The 15,672-nt window shown below is 42.9% G+C and overlaps 1 protein-coding gene across 1 annotated transcript in view; it reads left to right on the forward strand.

Moving 5' to 3' along the window:
- The first annotated feature begins 14,755 nt into the window (after nt 1-14,755).
- Nucleotides 14,756-15,672, forward strand: part of LOC124994225 (broad substrate specificity ATP-binding cassette transporter ABCG2-like) — a 228,086-nt gene continuing 227,169 nt past the window's right edge. Inside the window, exons 1-2 of the mRNA XM_047566012.1 lie at nt 14,756-14,788; nt 14,879-15,037. Of these exons, the coding sequence (XP_047421968.1) occupies nt 14,756-14,788; nt 14,879-15,037 (192 nt within the window). The remainder of the gene's footprint in view (nt 14,789-14,878; nt 15,038-15,672) is intronic.

Here is a 15,672-nt window from a genome sequence, read left to right on the forward strand (position 1 = left end):
ACATGTTATTGTTTTCTTTCCTCTAATACAGGCCATATCTCTCATATTCTGCTAAAGTTAGAAAATTAACTATTCAAGAACTCCAAGGTTTAACTAAATTTATTTATATGTGCATATACATGTTTAAATTCTCACCATCTTTTCGTTGTTGTTACAAGAAAACCCAAAAGTATAAAAGCAAAGCCACTTTGGCTGATCTACTACAGGCATCTTAAATGAGCTTCTGGCTGGTTGACCTTGGTGGACTCAGCTCAGGCAATGTGCTCCTTTACCTAAGACTCTTGTCTTCAATTATTCCTTTAGCTCCATCTTCCCAGTTTTGTCATTATTCCCTTTCCCCCTTTCCTCAATGGCTTCTAATATGGCCAATATGTCTGTGTCAATTGCTTTATCATGCCCTTGTAAAGCTTAATAGTCTCCAGCTGTTGGGGGCTATGCCAGCCAGAACGACACCTGATCACATCGGCAGTGAGGAGGTTAATTGGTATAAGCACACTCAGGTGATTTATCACTGGCCGTATTCGGTTAGGTTCATGCACACCACACATACACAGGTGTTCCCCAGCGCCTGCTTGGGCCTGCTCGTTTTGACTCTTGCCATGATGGGGCAGCTGGCTTCTCGCCTGATCGCAACTGGCGTGGCCCCGCCCTCCGCCTCCTGGAGGGAATATAAGCAGGCAGTAGGCAGGGGCGCAAGAGAAAGTAAGTAAGGTGAGAAAGTAAGTAAGGTGCGACAGTAAGGAGCAGCAGCAGAGAAAAGTGGCAAGGAGTAAGGCGCGACAGTAAGTGAGTAAGGAGCGAAAGTAAGGAGCACCAGCAAGCAGAGTAAGAGCAGCAGAAAGAAGCAGAGAAGCCATTAGCAGAAAGGAAAAGAAGAAGCCGCAAGCAGAAGCAGCCAGTAGGGGCAGTGGCCGAAGGCAGATCGCAGAGTGGAGAATTGAGAATGCACCTTTAAGCAGAAGTAGCAAAACTAAGAAGACATGGATTTCTGAAAGTGTAGTCTCTCTCTTAAGCAAAGCCTCTCTCTCTTTCTCCTTTCAAAGCAAGCAAACCTCATTTCCTCTATCCTCTATAAATAAGCAAGCAAATAAGGAAGTAGCTCAGAAATAGAAGTAGCTCGGTTTCCGGTCCACCTCCGATAAAGACCCGCACAAATTGTTGCTGCACGCAGTGACAAATACCCGCAGATTTGGCACCACAGAGAGCCAGTGACATCCAGCTTCATCTGTTTACCTGCAAGTGCCATCATTTCTTTCTTCTTTATGACTGAGTAATATTCCATTATTCTGTTTCATTGAGTCCTGGAATCTGGCCTGCATGGAGGTCACAAAAGTCCTTCTTCATACAACTTGTGTTCTTCTTAGCAGGAAGGAGCCTTTTGCCCTTCCATTTCTCCTGCAGATTACAGGTTGTTTACTGAGGAATCTTAGGCCAGATAGAGCTGCAAGTAAATTGCTTTTTAAAAGAAAGCACGTGGGAGTCAGCATGGTTTAGAGAATTGTCCCCTTGTCCCCATGTTTCCACCACTCACATCCCCTGTTGTTCATCATCATCACCCCTTCTCTTCTCCTTTCACAAGGCTGGCCTCACCAAACTGGCACTGTGACAAGATGACCAACAGCAAAGAGGGGTGATTAGAAAATTTTAGAATCATGAGATCCATGGGGAAAACAAGAGGAACAGGCTAAGGTCAAGCTGAGTGTTTCAGTTAGAGTTTACCAGAAGCTTTACAGCACTGGATCTAAAACCCATTCCTTCTGAAAAAGAAAGCTCCTGAATTTGATATGAGAATAAAAACTCCCACATGCTGAAGACAGATGTCAAGGAGATGAAGACTGGCATTCACTGGTTAGGCACAGCCTGGCTCTATCTATCTATCTATCTATCTATCTATCTATCTATCTATATATATCACTTACCTGTCTTTTCTATAAATTGTAGCCCTTCCTGTGGCACCAGCAGAAAAGCAACCAAGCTCCTTATCCTCAGTTTGACTAAAGTGCATAAAATTCATTTTTTTCCTTTTCCCATCATTTCCCTTTTATGTGGGTGAGCAGCCTAATCTGGTCAGCAAGGATGCAGGATGTTATTCAGATTCTTCACTTTTGAACTTTTCATGAAGTCAACAATTATTTCAAAATTAAATAACCTCAGAAAATTAGCAAAGCTCTGAGCAACTGAGTGAGATCCTGTTTTAAAATAAAAATAAAAAAGGTCTGGGGATGTGGTTCAATGTTTAAGCACCCTTGGGATTCAATCTCTGGTACTACCTCCCTCATAAAATAAAATGAAAAATAAAACAAGCAGCATTTTTCAATGTTTCTAATAGAAGTGTAGTGATGGACTTAACCTACCATCATTGTTCCTGAAGTTTTTCTTATGAAAATCTGTTCAGTCAGTCAAAGCTGTATTCTATAAAGCATCCTTTTGTGAAGAAGGACATATCAAAAACCTCTCTTCCTGCTAATCTGGCATATTTATGATTAACAGATATTCAAATGACATAAGCCATGAGATCCTTCTAGAAATCAGGCGTGTGGAGAGGTCTCTGGCACACTGAGAGAGGAGTTGGAGCAGGAAGCTTGTGGCTATGTAAACTGTTCAGAAGTGCTTGTACCTCTTCCCTCTTAGATGGAAGGAATGGGAGAAAGGTGGCAATTGCTCTTTGCTGGAAAATTCAAGGCACTTGAATTATCTCTTGCTATGGATCAGTTACTGATGATTCCTGGAGATAGTTATTGAGGGAGCCTCCACTTCCCAAGGGGCATTCTGTAAGGCACATGGAACATGTCTTCCTGGGGGAAGGCAGATCTCTATCTATGTGTGAAGTCAAACACAGTGACTGATCTCTAAACCCCAGAGAAATGGCCAAGTAGCAAAACTAAGACTATTCAGAAGAAACTGCACCGGGTCTACAGGCCCAAGGTGATGGCTTATCCCTGGCTATTAATGGACACTGCACGTGTCAGATGCATTTTATTTGTAGCTTAGATTTGAAGATGGAGATTGGTAAGCAGTTTGGCATGAGTGAAATATTACCATTAGGTCTAGGTACGACTGAAACGATATCACTACATTTCAACTAAAGGTGGCCTATTGCCTTTTAGTTTCTGAAGCACACTTATGTTTTACTTGAGTAATTTCATATCGGGTATATTAGGCAGATACCACACATAAACTGTTTCACTGCCGCTGAACTCCCACAACACAGAGAGTATCTGTGACACACACTAAGCAAATCTCCAATGGACCCAGAGGGATATCCAGTAACTTAAGTTCTACTTAGAGTACAGCTTCAGATGCCGCAGGTTAAGGGCTCAGTCCTACAAGAGTGGCCCCCAATTCAGACAAAATTTCCAATAGTAGGTTGACCCACATACTTCTGATTACTAGATATACATCATGGTTCCTAGGATCCCCTCTTCAGGTTGGGTGAATTTGCTAGAATGACTCACAGAACTGGAATAGCAAAGGTACTAAACAGGACACCAATGGATAGACAGGAGGAAAAATGCACAGGGTGAAGTTTGAAAGGGTCCTCAGTAAGAAAGCTTCTGTCCCTGTAGAATTGGGCAGTGCCCTTCCCTTCACATAGATGCATTCACCAAATGAGAAGCTCATCAAATCTTACTGTTCAAGAGGTTTTAAAGAGTTTAAATTCCCTTCCCAGAGGTGAATGGGTAAGGCTAAAATTCCAACCCTATAACACTTTCTTCAGATCAGCCCAACCTGAAGCTATCAAGGATTACCACCCTCAGTCACTTCACTAGCATAAATTCAGGGGTAATAAAACTGGTCTCTTTGGTGTTGGGGTATAGCTAAGTGATAGAGTCTTGTATGCAGAGACTCTGAGACTAGCCTTGTTATGAATTATAAAAGACACTCATATGACTCAGGAGACTCCAAGGGCTTCAGGGTTCTGTGACAAGGAAAAGAATGGAGACCAAGTACATTTTTAAAAAATCCCTCATTTTATGCAATAGGACACAAGGATCAGAAAGATCATTAAGTTCAAGTCAGGTTGGCATAACCAAGAGTTGGTTTTCTTAGACTTTCCTAGCACAGTAAGCATGCACTAAAATAATGAACAAGTCTTACCTCCTAAATTCCCACAATTGTCTGGCTTCTGCATTTATTAAGAACAACATGTTTTACAAAGAAGTTATTAGTTATTAAAAGCAAGAGACACTTCTACAAATACAGTATCTTCAGGATAAAAAAGGCATCGACCCAATCGATTTCTGTCAGTGTGATCAATTAATTGATACTATCTAAAATGGCAACCCCTAACCACATATGGCTATTAAGGATTTGAAATATAGAGTCTAACATTGATACATGCTGCACATATACACACCAGATTTTGAAGAATTACTATGAAAAAGATGTAAACTATCTTAATAATTTTTATTGAAAACTGAAATAATATTATTTTAAAAATACTGTTTTATACATTTTAGTGTACAGATTCATATACATTTTTCAATTTTCAAACAACATTGCTGTATTATCTCCTTTGACCCTTACAATCATGAGGTTAGCTGGGTAGGAGAGGTGATTGGCTAGTTACTGACATGCCAGTACCTGATACTAGGGCCTTAGACTCTTAGCAGGTTATGAATCCACTGGCTGAACACTTACAACAACTGGAACTGAGAAGCATCTAGCATTCCTAGTGAAGGGTCAGGCAAGAGGAGTAAATGTTGTTAGCCCACTTCACTCTAGACTGCTTTCCTGGAACTGTCAATTGACCCATAACTCACTTCTGGGCTCCTTAAATAAAATACAGATAATCCAGACAATCTCATATGTTCCCTGGTCCTAGGAAGAAGTTGTCATCTAAGAAGAAGTGACTTAATCAAAGGTAGAAAATGAAGAAGACGTGTAGGTTATGGTCAGCTCGTTAGGTCTGCATCCCCCTGTTCCCTGTCAACTCATACACTCCTCCCTCCTCCCTGTTGGCCTTCATCCTGAGCTGCTCTATGAACAAGCAGGAGAGATAAAACTCACTTCCAGGTTAGGGGAGGGGAAGAAGAGAAGGAAGGAAGGAAGAAAATAAAGGAGGGTGACAGGGAGAAAGGGAGACAGGGAGGAAGAAAAGATGGAAAGAGAGATGGACAGAGAGACGTGGTGAACATTAATAAAGTTCAATAGTCTTTTGTGCCCCGTGAACTCTCACCTACCTTATCTGGACCAAACCACCTACCCGGAAAGCTTTGCCCAAGATTTGTGTGTACATATGTATGAGTGTGTGTGCACACACATGCTTGTGGAGGGAATGCATGTGCACACATGCACATGCCAACTAGGAACAGAACCAGAGCCTTGTATACACTGAGCATGTGCTCTACCACTGAACTACACCCTGAACCCCCACTTTGTCCCAGCTTTAAGTGACCCTAGGAATGCTCACATTTCTCCTGAACATATGTGATGACTAAAATTCTTACCTAGAAACTTAGAGTAAGCATGAGAATGGTTAAAAAACACACTTGCACACAGTAAGCATTCAATTGCTCATTAATGGCCACTTTCTTCTATTATTCTATGGACCTAAAGATTTTTTTCAGAAATTTTTTCCACATTTTTATTGGTGCATTATAGTAGTACATAATGGTGGGATTTGTTGTTAAATATCCATGCCTGCACACAACATAACAATATTATTTGGCCAATATAGGATATAAAGATCTTAAGTCATTCTGAACTAATGGAAAGAGTGAGGTAAAGTATAATGTTTTCTTCTTCCTTCTCAGTATTCTGCTGTCCCTTCTTATTTTTCTATCCCTTCTCTCCACCCTAAAGTACAAGTAAGGTGGGCCTGAGTGTGGTAGTACCAATGGACACAGGAAGCAGAAGGAACTGACCTCTAGATGAAGGTATGATGAGTTTGGGTAGTTCTCAGACTCTCTTCCCACATTTCCTCTTTTTAGACTGGGAATTGAACCCAAGGCCTCACACATGTTAGGCTCTCCAGCCATTTGTTTTTTTATTTTGAGACAGAGTCTTACTAAACTGCCTAGGTTGGTCTTGAACTGGGAGTCTGGATGCTTCAATCTCAAGTAGCTAGGATTACCAGCATAGTTCACCAGGCCTGGGTAGTCCTTTCTCTTTCTTTGTAAGTCACTCACTTTCAGTGGGCCAGAGGGAGATTCAATTTATTAACATTTATTAACGTTCTAGACACATCTGGCATTTAGTTGTGTGTGTCACATTGGGATATAGAGGAGATGAGGAATGGCAATGGGAGCATCCTGAGGGCTATCCTATAGTGCATGAAATAGTGAATGAGCTAAGTGAGCTTCTTAAGATGCTTTACTGCAGTTGTAATTTTTCTTGTTCTAAGTGTTTTTAGCAGAATCCTATGCCTGATTCTCAAAGCCCTAACCAATTAGGTCTGGGTGCTTGCCCCAAAAGCAAAACAGAAAAAGTAATAGTGAAAAGGTATTAGGCAGGAATTCAGGGACACCAAGATGGTGGAGGCAGAGTCCAAGAAAAATGTCACTAGAGGAGAAGACAGGGAGATGAGGCATCGTGTCCCTATTTATAAGTCCCATTACCATGACATCTCCCGCCACTGAAGTCTTACGGCTCGTGATAACTTCTGTCATGGGTTTGGTGTTCTAAAATAACCAGTGGGAGTAAAGTGGGCAGTATTCTAGTTAGGTTTTCTAAAGTAACCCATGGGGGAAATTGAACACTATTCTAATCAGGTATTACAAATTAAACAATGGAAACAAATGGGGTAAGGTCTTCAGTGAGGTCCATATAGGGAAAAGAATGCCTCACAGCTCACTATATGACACTGATTTTCAGTCACTGGGGTCCTGAGCCTTTCTATTTGCTCAGCTCACTCTGCTCTACACTACAGAGTGCTACTTCCACCTTCACCTTCAGTAAATCTGTGCTCTGCCTGCTACTCCTGTGTGTCTTGCTCAATTCTTTGTTCAGGACATGAAGAACATGGATGTCAATGGAACTACGCTGATTAAAGTTATATTTAATCAGTATAACTATACCAGAAGCAAAGATGACCCTAGTTTCCAGCATTGTCATTGAGTATACTGACATGGGCTTTCAGATCAGGTAGACAAGGGGGACCAGTAGTCCTGGGAAAGCTGTGGTTGAGTGATCATTATGTCAGAATTTATCAGATGGGGTCTTTTCTCAAAATAGAATGTTGTGATGCATGTATTTATAATTTTAACAAAAAAATTTAGAATCTGAATTTTTGGTCTCACATTTTTCTGTATTGTTTGAACTTTTCATATTATTTTCATTATGCATGGTAACAAGCTGGATAATTTTTAAAGTTAGCTATTAAAATTCAACTATTCACAGAAAAATTACAAACAAGAGCTCAATAACTCTTTAGCAAACCATCCAAACTTGGGGACAAATTTTGTGTCCTGGGAGTAAGAAAAAGACAAAATATATTGGTCAATACTTTTAAAATAATCAGGTTAAGAAATTTCTTTTCCATTCATAGTAATTCCCATGCTTAGTAAATTTTTGGCCATCCAATATCAACCCTATTTATCTTCACATGTTTGAAGACAGGTTAAGGTTTCATCTTAACCAAGACCCATAGAACATACTACAAAACCCAGAATCAAGTTGCACCACCATATCATTTTCTGAAAAAGCACTCAGAATCGTCAGTTTATATTTCATGCTTTCAACTGAAACTGCCAGGGGTTACAAATGTAACAAGGACCCAGACTTCATTGTTACTTACAAATGACCAATGGGTAACTAAAGATAGGATTAAAAAAACAAAAACAAAAACAAAACAAAAAACTTGGCATCTCTGCCTCCATTTTTCTTCTTCTTTGTTCTGAGTCACCCTGGATTCCAGGACTAACACGCCTGATGGATAAACACCCTGTGGCGAATAAGAACTACCAGCAGGCAACAGCAACTTTACTCTCTCCAACATGACTCCACGGGGTTAATCCAGACATAATGATTCTCCAGGCCACAGTTTTATCAGGACAGCTTGACTATGCTTACTTCTAATCCCCTTGTCTATAGACCCTAGAAGTTCATGTCAGTACCCTGAAGACAAGTTTGAAAATGCTGGTCCCCTTTGTCTTTCTCATGTAACTGTACTGATTAAAGTTCCTTTTGCAACTTTTCACCATTAATTTATCCATTGGATTTTGGGGGTAAGTGACCAGACCTCAGAGATCCCCAGAGTTGGACCTCTGGTCAAGCAACACAAATTCAGTCATCTCATTCTAGCTGTGTGCTATTATCTAAAAAAATGGGTACATAATACCCAGCTACCTTTCCTGCCACATAAATTTGCTCACTCGACTAAATAATGGTTAGTAACCAAGGGCCTAGGGGATGTGTGTGCTCAGAGACAGACCATCCACAGTCTTCGTATAAACTTTTAAAGGAGTAAGTGGACATTCCCAAGAGACCTAAAGAAGGAGCTTCTTCTCAACAATGTCACGCATCTGTGCTGTGCAGTTCCTGAAGAGCTTTCCCCAAATACCCTTGGCTCCTTTCCAGGCTGCTTCCTCCAGGGTGTCCCTGAGACAGTCTAGAATCCCCATGAAAAACAGAACCCCTTAAGATTAAGAGAGTAAAAACTGAGAGGGGAAATGAGACAGTCAGACCCAACCCCCACCCACCACCCCAGCTAGAGGAAATGCACTCCCAGGACCTTAACTTACACCTGTCTGTGTGTGTGTTCTTCCAGGCTGCTCACCCTCTCAAGCAATCTTATGGACTTCAGAACCCAGATACCTCATTAAAGCCAGGATGCCTTCTCCATAATACCTCCAAGGATAAACTAGCTAAAGAATGAAAGTGTTGGGGAATCAGTACTGGGGTAAAGGCAAACTCCCAGGGCCTTTAACTTATTATTTTGCATGATTTGTACTTTCTTCTACCCACTTCTTTGTGTTCTCTTAACAGCTGCCCTGACTCCTCCTTATCACAAGGCAAGGATGTTATACAAGATGCAGCACTGATACAAGAAGTGCACATGCTCTGGGCTCCAAACGCACAGTCCATTGGTCAGGGCAGAAGTGTTTGCACACACAAAACAGTAATCACCCTTTGAAAATGCACACCAAACCAATGAAAATTCCTGCAGTCTAGCCCACGCCTGCAACAGGTACACGTGAAAAAGAACCAGTCCCTTCCTTTTTCCAAGCAAGCAGCCTAACAGGGTCTGAACCGGCGCTCCCTTCTGGCTACAGAAGAAGCCCAATCCAGCTTCGCTGTGTATATCTAGATTTACTTTCGGTGTCACCGACGAAAGGCAAATTCCTGTCCTGGGTACCATCCCTTAGTATTGGAGTTCGGGGCTCCCCTTCCCTCCCGCATTCTGGGGTCGCAGACTGTGGACTCAGGACACCGCCCACAGGCGCAGCTGAGCCCTTGCCAGGACCTGGATCCTGGTGACTCTACTGCGCCCCTGCCCGGGGAGGGGACCAGGCACTCACCGCCGGAGGCCACCTGGGAAGGCGAGGGGCGGCCCCGCTCAGGGCTGCGAGCTGCAATGAGGTGGCAAGGAGGCTTTGTGGAGGCAGCGTGGATTCGGTTCCACCCTGCAGGGCTCGGACTGCAGGACCAGGGCGCCGGTAACCTCTCCCTGGCCGGCATGATAGCCTGGTGGTGGCCAAGGGCTGAAGGAGGAAGGCACAGTGCCGCCTGCCGGTCAGCAATAAGCATCCTGGGACCTGAGAGCCAGATTCAAGAAGAGTGCCCAAGCCCCAATTACATTTTCTCTTCTTTTATCCGCCCCCCCGCCTCTCCCTCCCTCCCCCCTCCCTTTCTTTATTTCCTTTTTTCCTTTTCTTTCTTCTTTCTTTCTTTCTTTCTTTCTTTCTTTCTTTCTTTCTTTCTTTCTTTCTTTCTTTCTTCTCTCTTCTTCTTCTTCTTCTTCTTCTTCTTCTTCCTCCTCCTCCTCCTCCTCCTCCTCCTCCTCCTCCTCCTCCTCTTTTTTTTAACAAACAGAAACTGCTATATGATTACAATAGAGAGGGAAAGCACAGAGTGCACCTGTATTGGGATGGGAGATAGGACACATAGATGGCACTAAAGGACCACCTTGGTTCTTATAATTTGCTTTATACAGCAGATAGTGAACAACTAAGAATTCTTTTGAGCCTGGTGTCATGGTGCAGGCCAGTAATCCCAGCTACTAAGGAGGCTGAGGCCGGAGGAGCTCAAATTCAAGGCCACCCAGGACAAGTTAAGAGATCCTGTCTGAAAACACAAAATAAAATGAAGTGGGACTGTAGCTGAGTAATAGAACGATTTCCAAGTATACATCAGGCCCTGGGTTCAATCTCTAGAAGTGCTAAATAAATAAATAAATAAATAAAAATAATTCCTTTAATTGTGAGGTCAACAAATAGCTACATCCTGTGAATAAGTTGAGAAAAACAAATATAGATGTTGATAATTAACCTGGAGAGTCAGATAACACAGCAGAAGATATAACAATAGTTCCTGTTTTATAGGCTGAAAAGTTAAATGTTGACAGTTCACCATACTAAAATTTCAACACATATAGAAGTCTTTTGTTTAATTTTTTTTATTCAAGTAAGTGTGCCTACAAAAAAAGTAGAGGATATCTCAGTAGAAAACTTGATGTACATTTGTAACATGTATAACTGTATATCTGTACATATCTGCTAACCCAGTTTTCAAAAAGGGCCTTAACGATGACTTAGAAGCTTCCCTTACACTCACTCCATCCTAGCCATTATCCCTTACCAAGGTTACCATTATGCTGACATCTGTACATTAGTTTTTGTCTGCTTTACATTGCTTCATATCTATTTATTTAAATGTTAGTATTTTAGATGGCCCTGTGGATTGAACCCAGGGCCTTAGCCATACGCTAACTCATTGCTGAGCCGCATCCACATCCTGTGAGGATCCAAACAACTCTCTTCACTCTCCAATTGATTCTGCAGGCTTTCCTCCACACCTCCGACAGGCCCCCACCAATGTCACTGGAAGGCAGTCAGGGGCCAGATCCTGTAAGTCTTGTGAACTTCGATAGGGTCTTGTGGTAGGAAACTGGGGTTTAAGTAATAGTGTGATACAATTCATTAAAATGCGAAGATTCTCAAAACCACAGGAACCACATGATGGAAGGGAGCCATTACCCTTTCTCTGGACTTGAGCATCTCCATGTTTGCCTCGAGGCATTACTGCTTCTGAAAGCTGATTGATGCAGGCTGTTCCCCAGCAGATACGCTGTAATCATCTCCCCTTGAAGATAAATGCAAAATATGTGGATAACAGACTAGAATTTCACTGTGTGGTCTTTGCTTACTTCTTCAGAACAGTCAAACCCTATAAGCACTTAGTTTAACAGAAGGATAAGCATAATATAAAAATTTAAGCCACTTGGCAATAATTTATTTTCTCAAAATTACATATGAGACAATGAAGAAATCAAAGTGTCATAAAAATATAACTGTACCAGATGTAAAAGCAATAGAAACAAGAGGTTTCAGTCCTAGATTTCAGGCCAAATGCCACAAAGTGAAGCTGCTACTGTGCACAGGGAAACTAAATTCTTTCCCAGCTCCATATCATATTGTATTCTCACAGAGTTGTCCTAGGGATAAAATAAGGGCTCATGGATTGGGTATGATGGTGTGCACCTGTAATCCAACTATTCCAGAAATTTTAACCTCATCAATTTTTGATTCTCAAAAAGGTCTCCATGTACACTATTACAATCCTGTTGATCTGTTTAATATCTGTGGTTAAAAGAAATTCAGTAATAATTTTTAAGACACAGTAAGGTAGACTTTATTCAAGACCACTGTGATAGGTATGGGGACACTGCAGCAGGGTCTTACAGTGGACAGAGAGACTGGGCTGGATTCCGAATAATGGACAAGTGGGAATTTACAGCCAAGAAGGAAGGTGAAGTCAGTGGACAGAAAGTTACCAAGAGGAAACTGCAGGGGCCAGGGGGATTCTGGCTAAACCCAGGATTCTTGATGAAGACTGGCCAGAGTGATCAGACATCACCTGAGTGATATCAGAGGGTAAGGAATCTGATCAGATTGTCATCTTGATAAACTGATTTAGCCAAATTCTTTGTTAAAGCTGGACTTTACCAGGAAGTACACAGATGGGCCTCAGAGAAGCTTCAGGAGTCTGACTATACTGTAGCAAAGCAAAGTTTGTCACCTCTCATCCTTCAAAACATTTCAGGTCCAGACCCAGAGAGAAGCTATATTGTTGGGCAAATGATGCAGTGCCTTCTGAAGTTTGTTGATATCCTGGGCCCCCCTATTTCATGCATCGTCAGGTTGGATTGTCATATTGGTTCACACACTTATCACCCTCACAGAGAGGGAGGAAAGGACATTGTCACTTTCATGGCGGTGTAGGCACATGGAGCTTCTCACTTATTGTTGGCAACATTACCTGCATCCTTCTTGTTCACCACTTCTCCTGTTTCACTAGTGCACAGAACTTTCCTTGAGGTTGATAACAAGTAAGTCAATTCCAGGCTAATAATTCTTTGGTTTATATGTGTCACTTCTGGTTTATGAAGTCCCTTCAAATATATGTACTTTTTTTTTTCAGTACTGAAAAGTGGACATTCTGGGCAAGTGCTCTATCACTGAGCAACAGTTTTAGACCCCCCCTGACTTTTGTTAATACAGGATCTCATAAAATTTCTCAGGCCGGCCTCAAACTTTCAGTCCCCTGACTCAATCTCCTGAATAGCTGGACTATAGGTGTGCACCATTATGCCCAATCCAGGATCCCATATTTTATCCCTATCACAACTCTGTGAAAAAACAATATGATACAGAACTATCAAAGGATTTAAGTCCCTACTGCAAAGTGGCAGCTTCACTTTATGGCATATAGTCTGAAATCTGGGACTGAGGCCTCTTGGTTCTACTCTCTTTACATATGGTACTGTTATATTTATATGGCACTTTGAATGCTTCTTTGACTCACATGTAATTATGAGAAAATATATTATTCCCCTCTCCAGCACCAGGAAGAGGAGACAAGTGAACTCGCAAAGCTGTGTACAGAGTAAAGTTTGCTCTACCATTCAGTTCCCTGACATATTTTCCTTTTCAGAATCTTCCTCCCTGAGAATCTCAACCCCTTTTCCTTTATCTCTTCATTCCTCTACAGATTTATCGCTCTTTGATAAATCTTTCAGACCCAACTGCTATGGGGGGGCTTTCACTTCCTTTTTCTATGAGATTCCCATATATGCCTAACAAACTAAAATGCATCCTGCATTGTGGCAACCTCAGAGGGTGAGGTAGGAGGACCACTTGAGCCATGAGTTTGAGACAAACCTGGGCATCACAGGTAGACCCAGGTTTTGACAAAATGGAATCAAGCAGAGCAAATAAAATGAAGACATTAATATGAAGTAGCCAAGCATAGTGGCGTTGGCCTATGATCCCAGTGACATGGGAGGCTGAGATAGAAAGATTGCCAAGTTAGAGGCCAGTCTTAATAACTTAATAAGATCCTGTCTCCAAATAAAAAAAAAAATATAAAGGGCTGGGGATACAGCTCAGGGATAGAGTGTCCCTGGGTTCATCCCTAGTACCACCAAAAAATAATTAAATTAAATTCCTGTTCATTTGTCTTTTGTTCAATTAATTTGCAGGGACCCAGCAGAGAACCAGCATGTTTCCTCCCACAAAGCCACATCCAGTTGGAAAAGCCTATTAGTTGGATGGTCAGGAAGAAATGTTGGTCCACAAGCCTGGAGCTCAGGAGCCAGCTTGGTTTGGAGAGGCCTCTCCTATCCTGGGAACCATGTGGACCCCAACCGCCCTCACTCCTCACAGCCAATGGACTCTCCAGTCTTTTATCCACATGGCCTCTTCAGCATGTTCACACCCACTTTTCTCCACCCTTTGCCACCTCGGCAGCTCTGCTGTCCCCTGTCGCATGGATGCCCAAGCGACCTGGGCCTCCCTGACTCCTCTCCACCACCACAGTAGAGCCAGAACAGATCTGATCATGTCCTTCCTCAGCTTCAATCCCCTTCTGTCAGCCTCTCCTTGGCTCCCAACTCCAGGCTCACCAATGGCTGTTGGCCCCCACCCTGCTCCCCAGTCTCAGACCCTCTGCTGTACCCCACAACTTCAGCCTCCTCAGGGTCCATGTTCCCTGCCTTCTCCCGGCTTTGGCACAGACTGTGTCTTCTGCCTGGAGACCTCTCTGTTCCTCCCACACTCTTCACTCCCTAATTCCCAGCTCTTCTGGAGCACACTTCTTGACCCCTGCCTCTGGGAACATCCTTGCAGGGTCCTAGAGACCCTGGCCCTCACCCTCATCGAGCTCTTCACATGGTGTGTGCTGGGATTGCCTGCAGGTGCCTGACCCTACAACAAAGGGAGCCACCTGAGTACAGGAGGGAGACTTTGCACACCTAATGCCTGCATACAGTAGGTGGAAAAAAAATCAGTTTTGAATGAATGAACAGGCAACTTATCTACTGATTTCTACCCTTGCAACTTAGATTGCCGCCACCTCATGCCTCTCTCAGTAATTAGTTATTATCAGTAGGGAGCTTATAGCTCCACTACTAAGTCAAGCTCACCTACCTCTGACTTTTTCAGAATGTGCTCTCTACTCATTTCTACTGAATTTTTTACATAGCCATTTGGGTCATATTACTTCATTTCAGGGGGAAAGAAGAAAATTTTTCTATGTTCCAATTCTCAGTTCCCAGTTTCTGGCTGGGCTATGTCATCAGTGTTCACTGTCTGGTATGAGCGAGAGGAGAAACCGGATTCCTGTTCAGGTGAGATGTATTCATGAAAGGCTGCCTCTGTGACCAAGAAGATAAGGAAGGTGTTGTGTCTGCCCATCTGCTCTCCTCTCCTCCCACAAGGTGCCTGCTTCTTCCCCTCTCCCTCCACACCCCAGAAACCTGTCATTCAACTCCATACCCATGGAGGCTCCTGACCCTAATCCTCACAGCCTGGTCTCTGATGCCAGAGGGGTGAAGTTACCAGTTCTGGTGGGCTGCATGATGGCCTTGGAGTTTTGGGTGAGACTTCACGACTCCCCACCTTAGTTTCTAGTTTGTAAGACTTCCTCAAGCAGAGGTAAGGATGCCCAGTCAGTCCATGGTGAAAGGCAGGGTGAGATCCAGAGTTAAAAGGCAAAATACAGGCTGGATGTGGTGGCACATGCCTATAACCCCAGGTACCTGGGAGGTTGAGACCAGGGAACTGAAGTTACAGGTTAGCCTGGGCAACTTAGCAGGTCCCTGATTCAAAATAAAATCAAAAGGGTTGGGAATGTGGCTCAGTGGTAAAGTGCCCCTGGGTTCAATCCCCACTATAAAAATGTCACTTCCTGCTGGGTGCAATGGCACACACTTGTAATCCCAGTGACTCGGAAGGCTGAGGCAGGATATCACGAGTTCAAAGCCAGCCTCAGCAAGTTAATGCGACCCTAAGCAACTTAGCAAGACCCTGTCTCTAAATAAAAATTAAAAAAGGGCTAGAGATGTTGCTCAGTGGTTAAGCACCCCTGTGTTGAATCACGAGTACCAAAAACAAAAGGCACTTACTAGCCTGCTGACAGCCTAGTGACCCAGGGGCAGATCTAACAGGATTCAGGAAGACCTACAGCGGAGTCTGCATTTTGACAAGATACCTAGGTAACTTGTTGGCACAC

This window comes from Sciurus carolinensis, chromosome 10, assembly GCF_902686445.1.
Source record: "Sciurus carolinensis chromosome 10, mSciCar1.2, whole genome shotgun sequence".
Classification (NCBI taxonomy): Eukaryota; Metazoa; Chordata; class Mammalia; order Rodentia; family Sciuridae; genus Sciurus; species Sciurus carolinensis.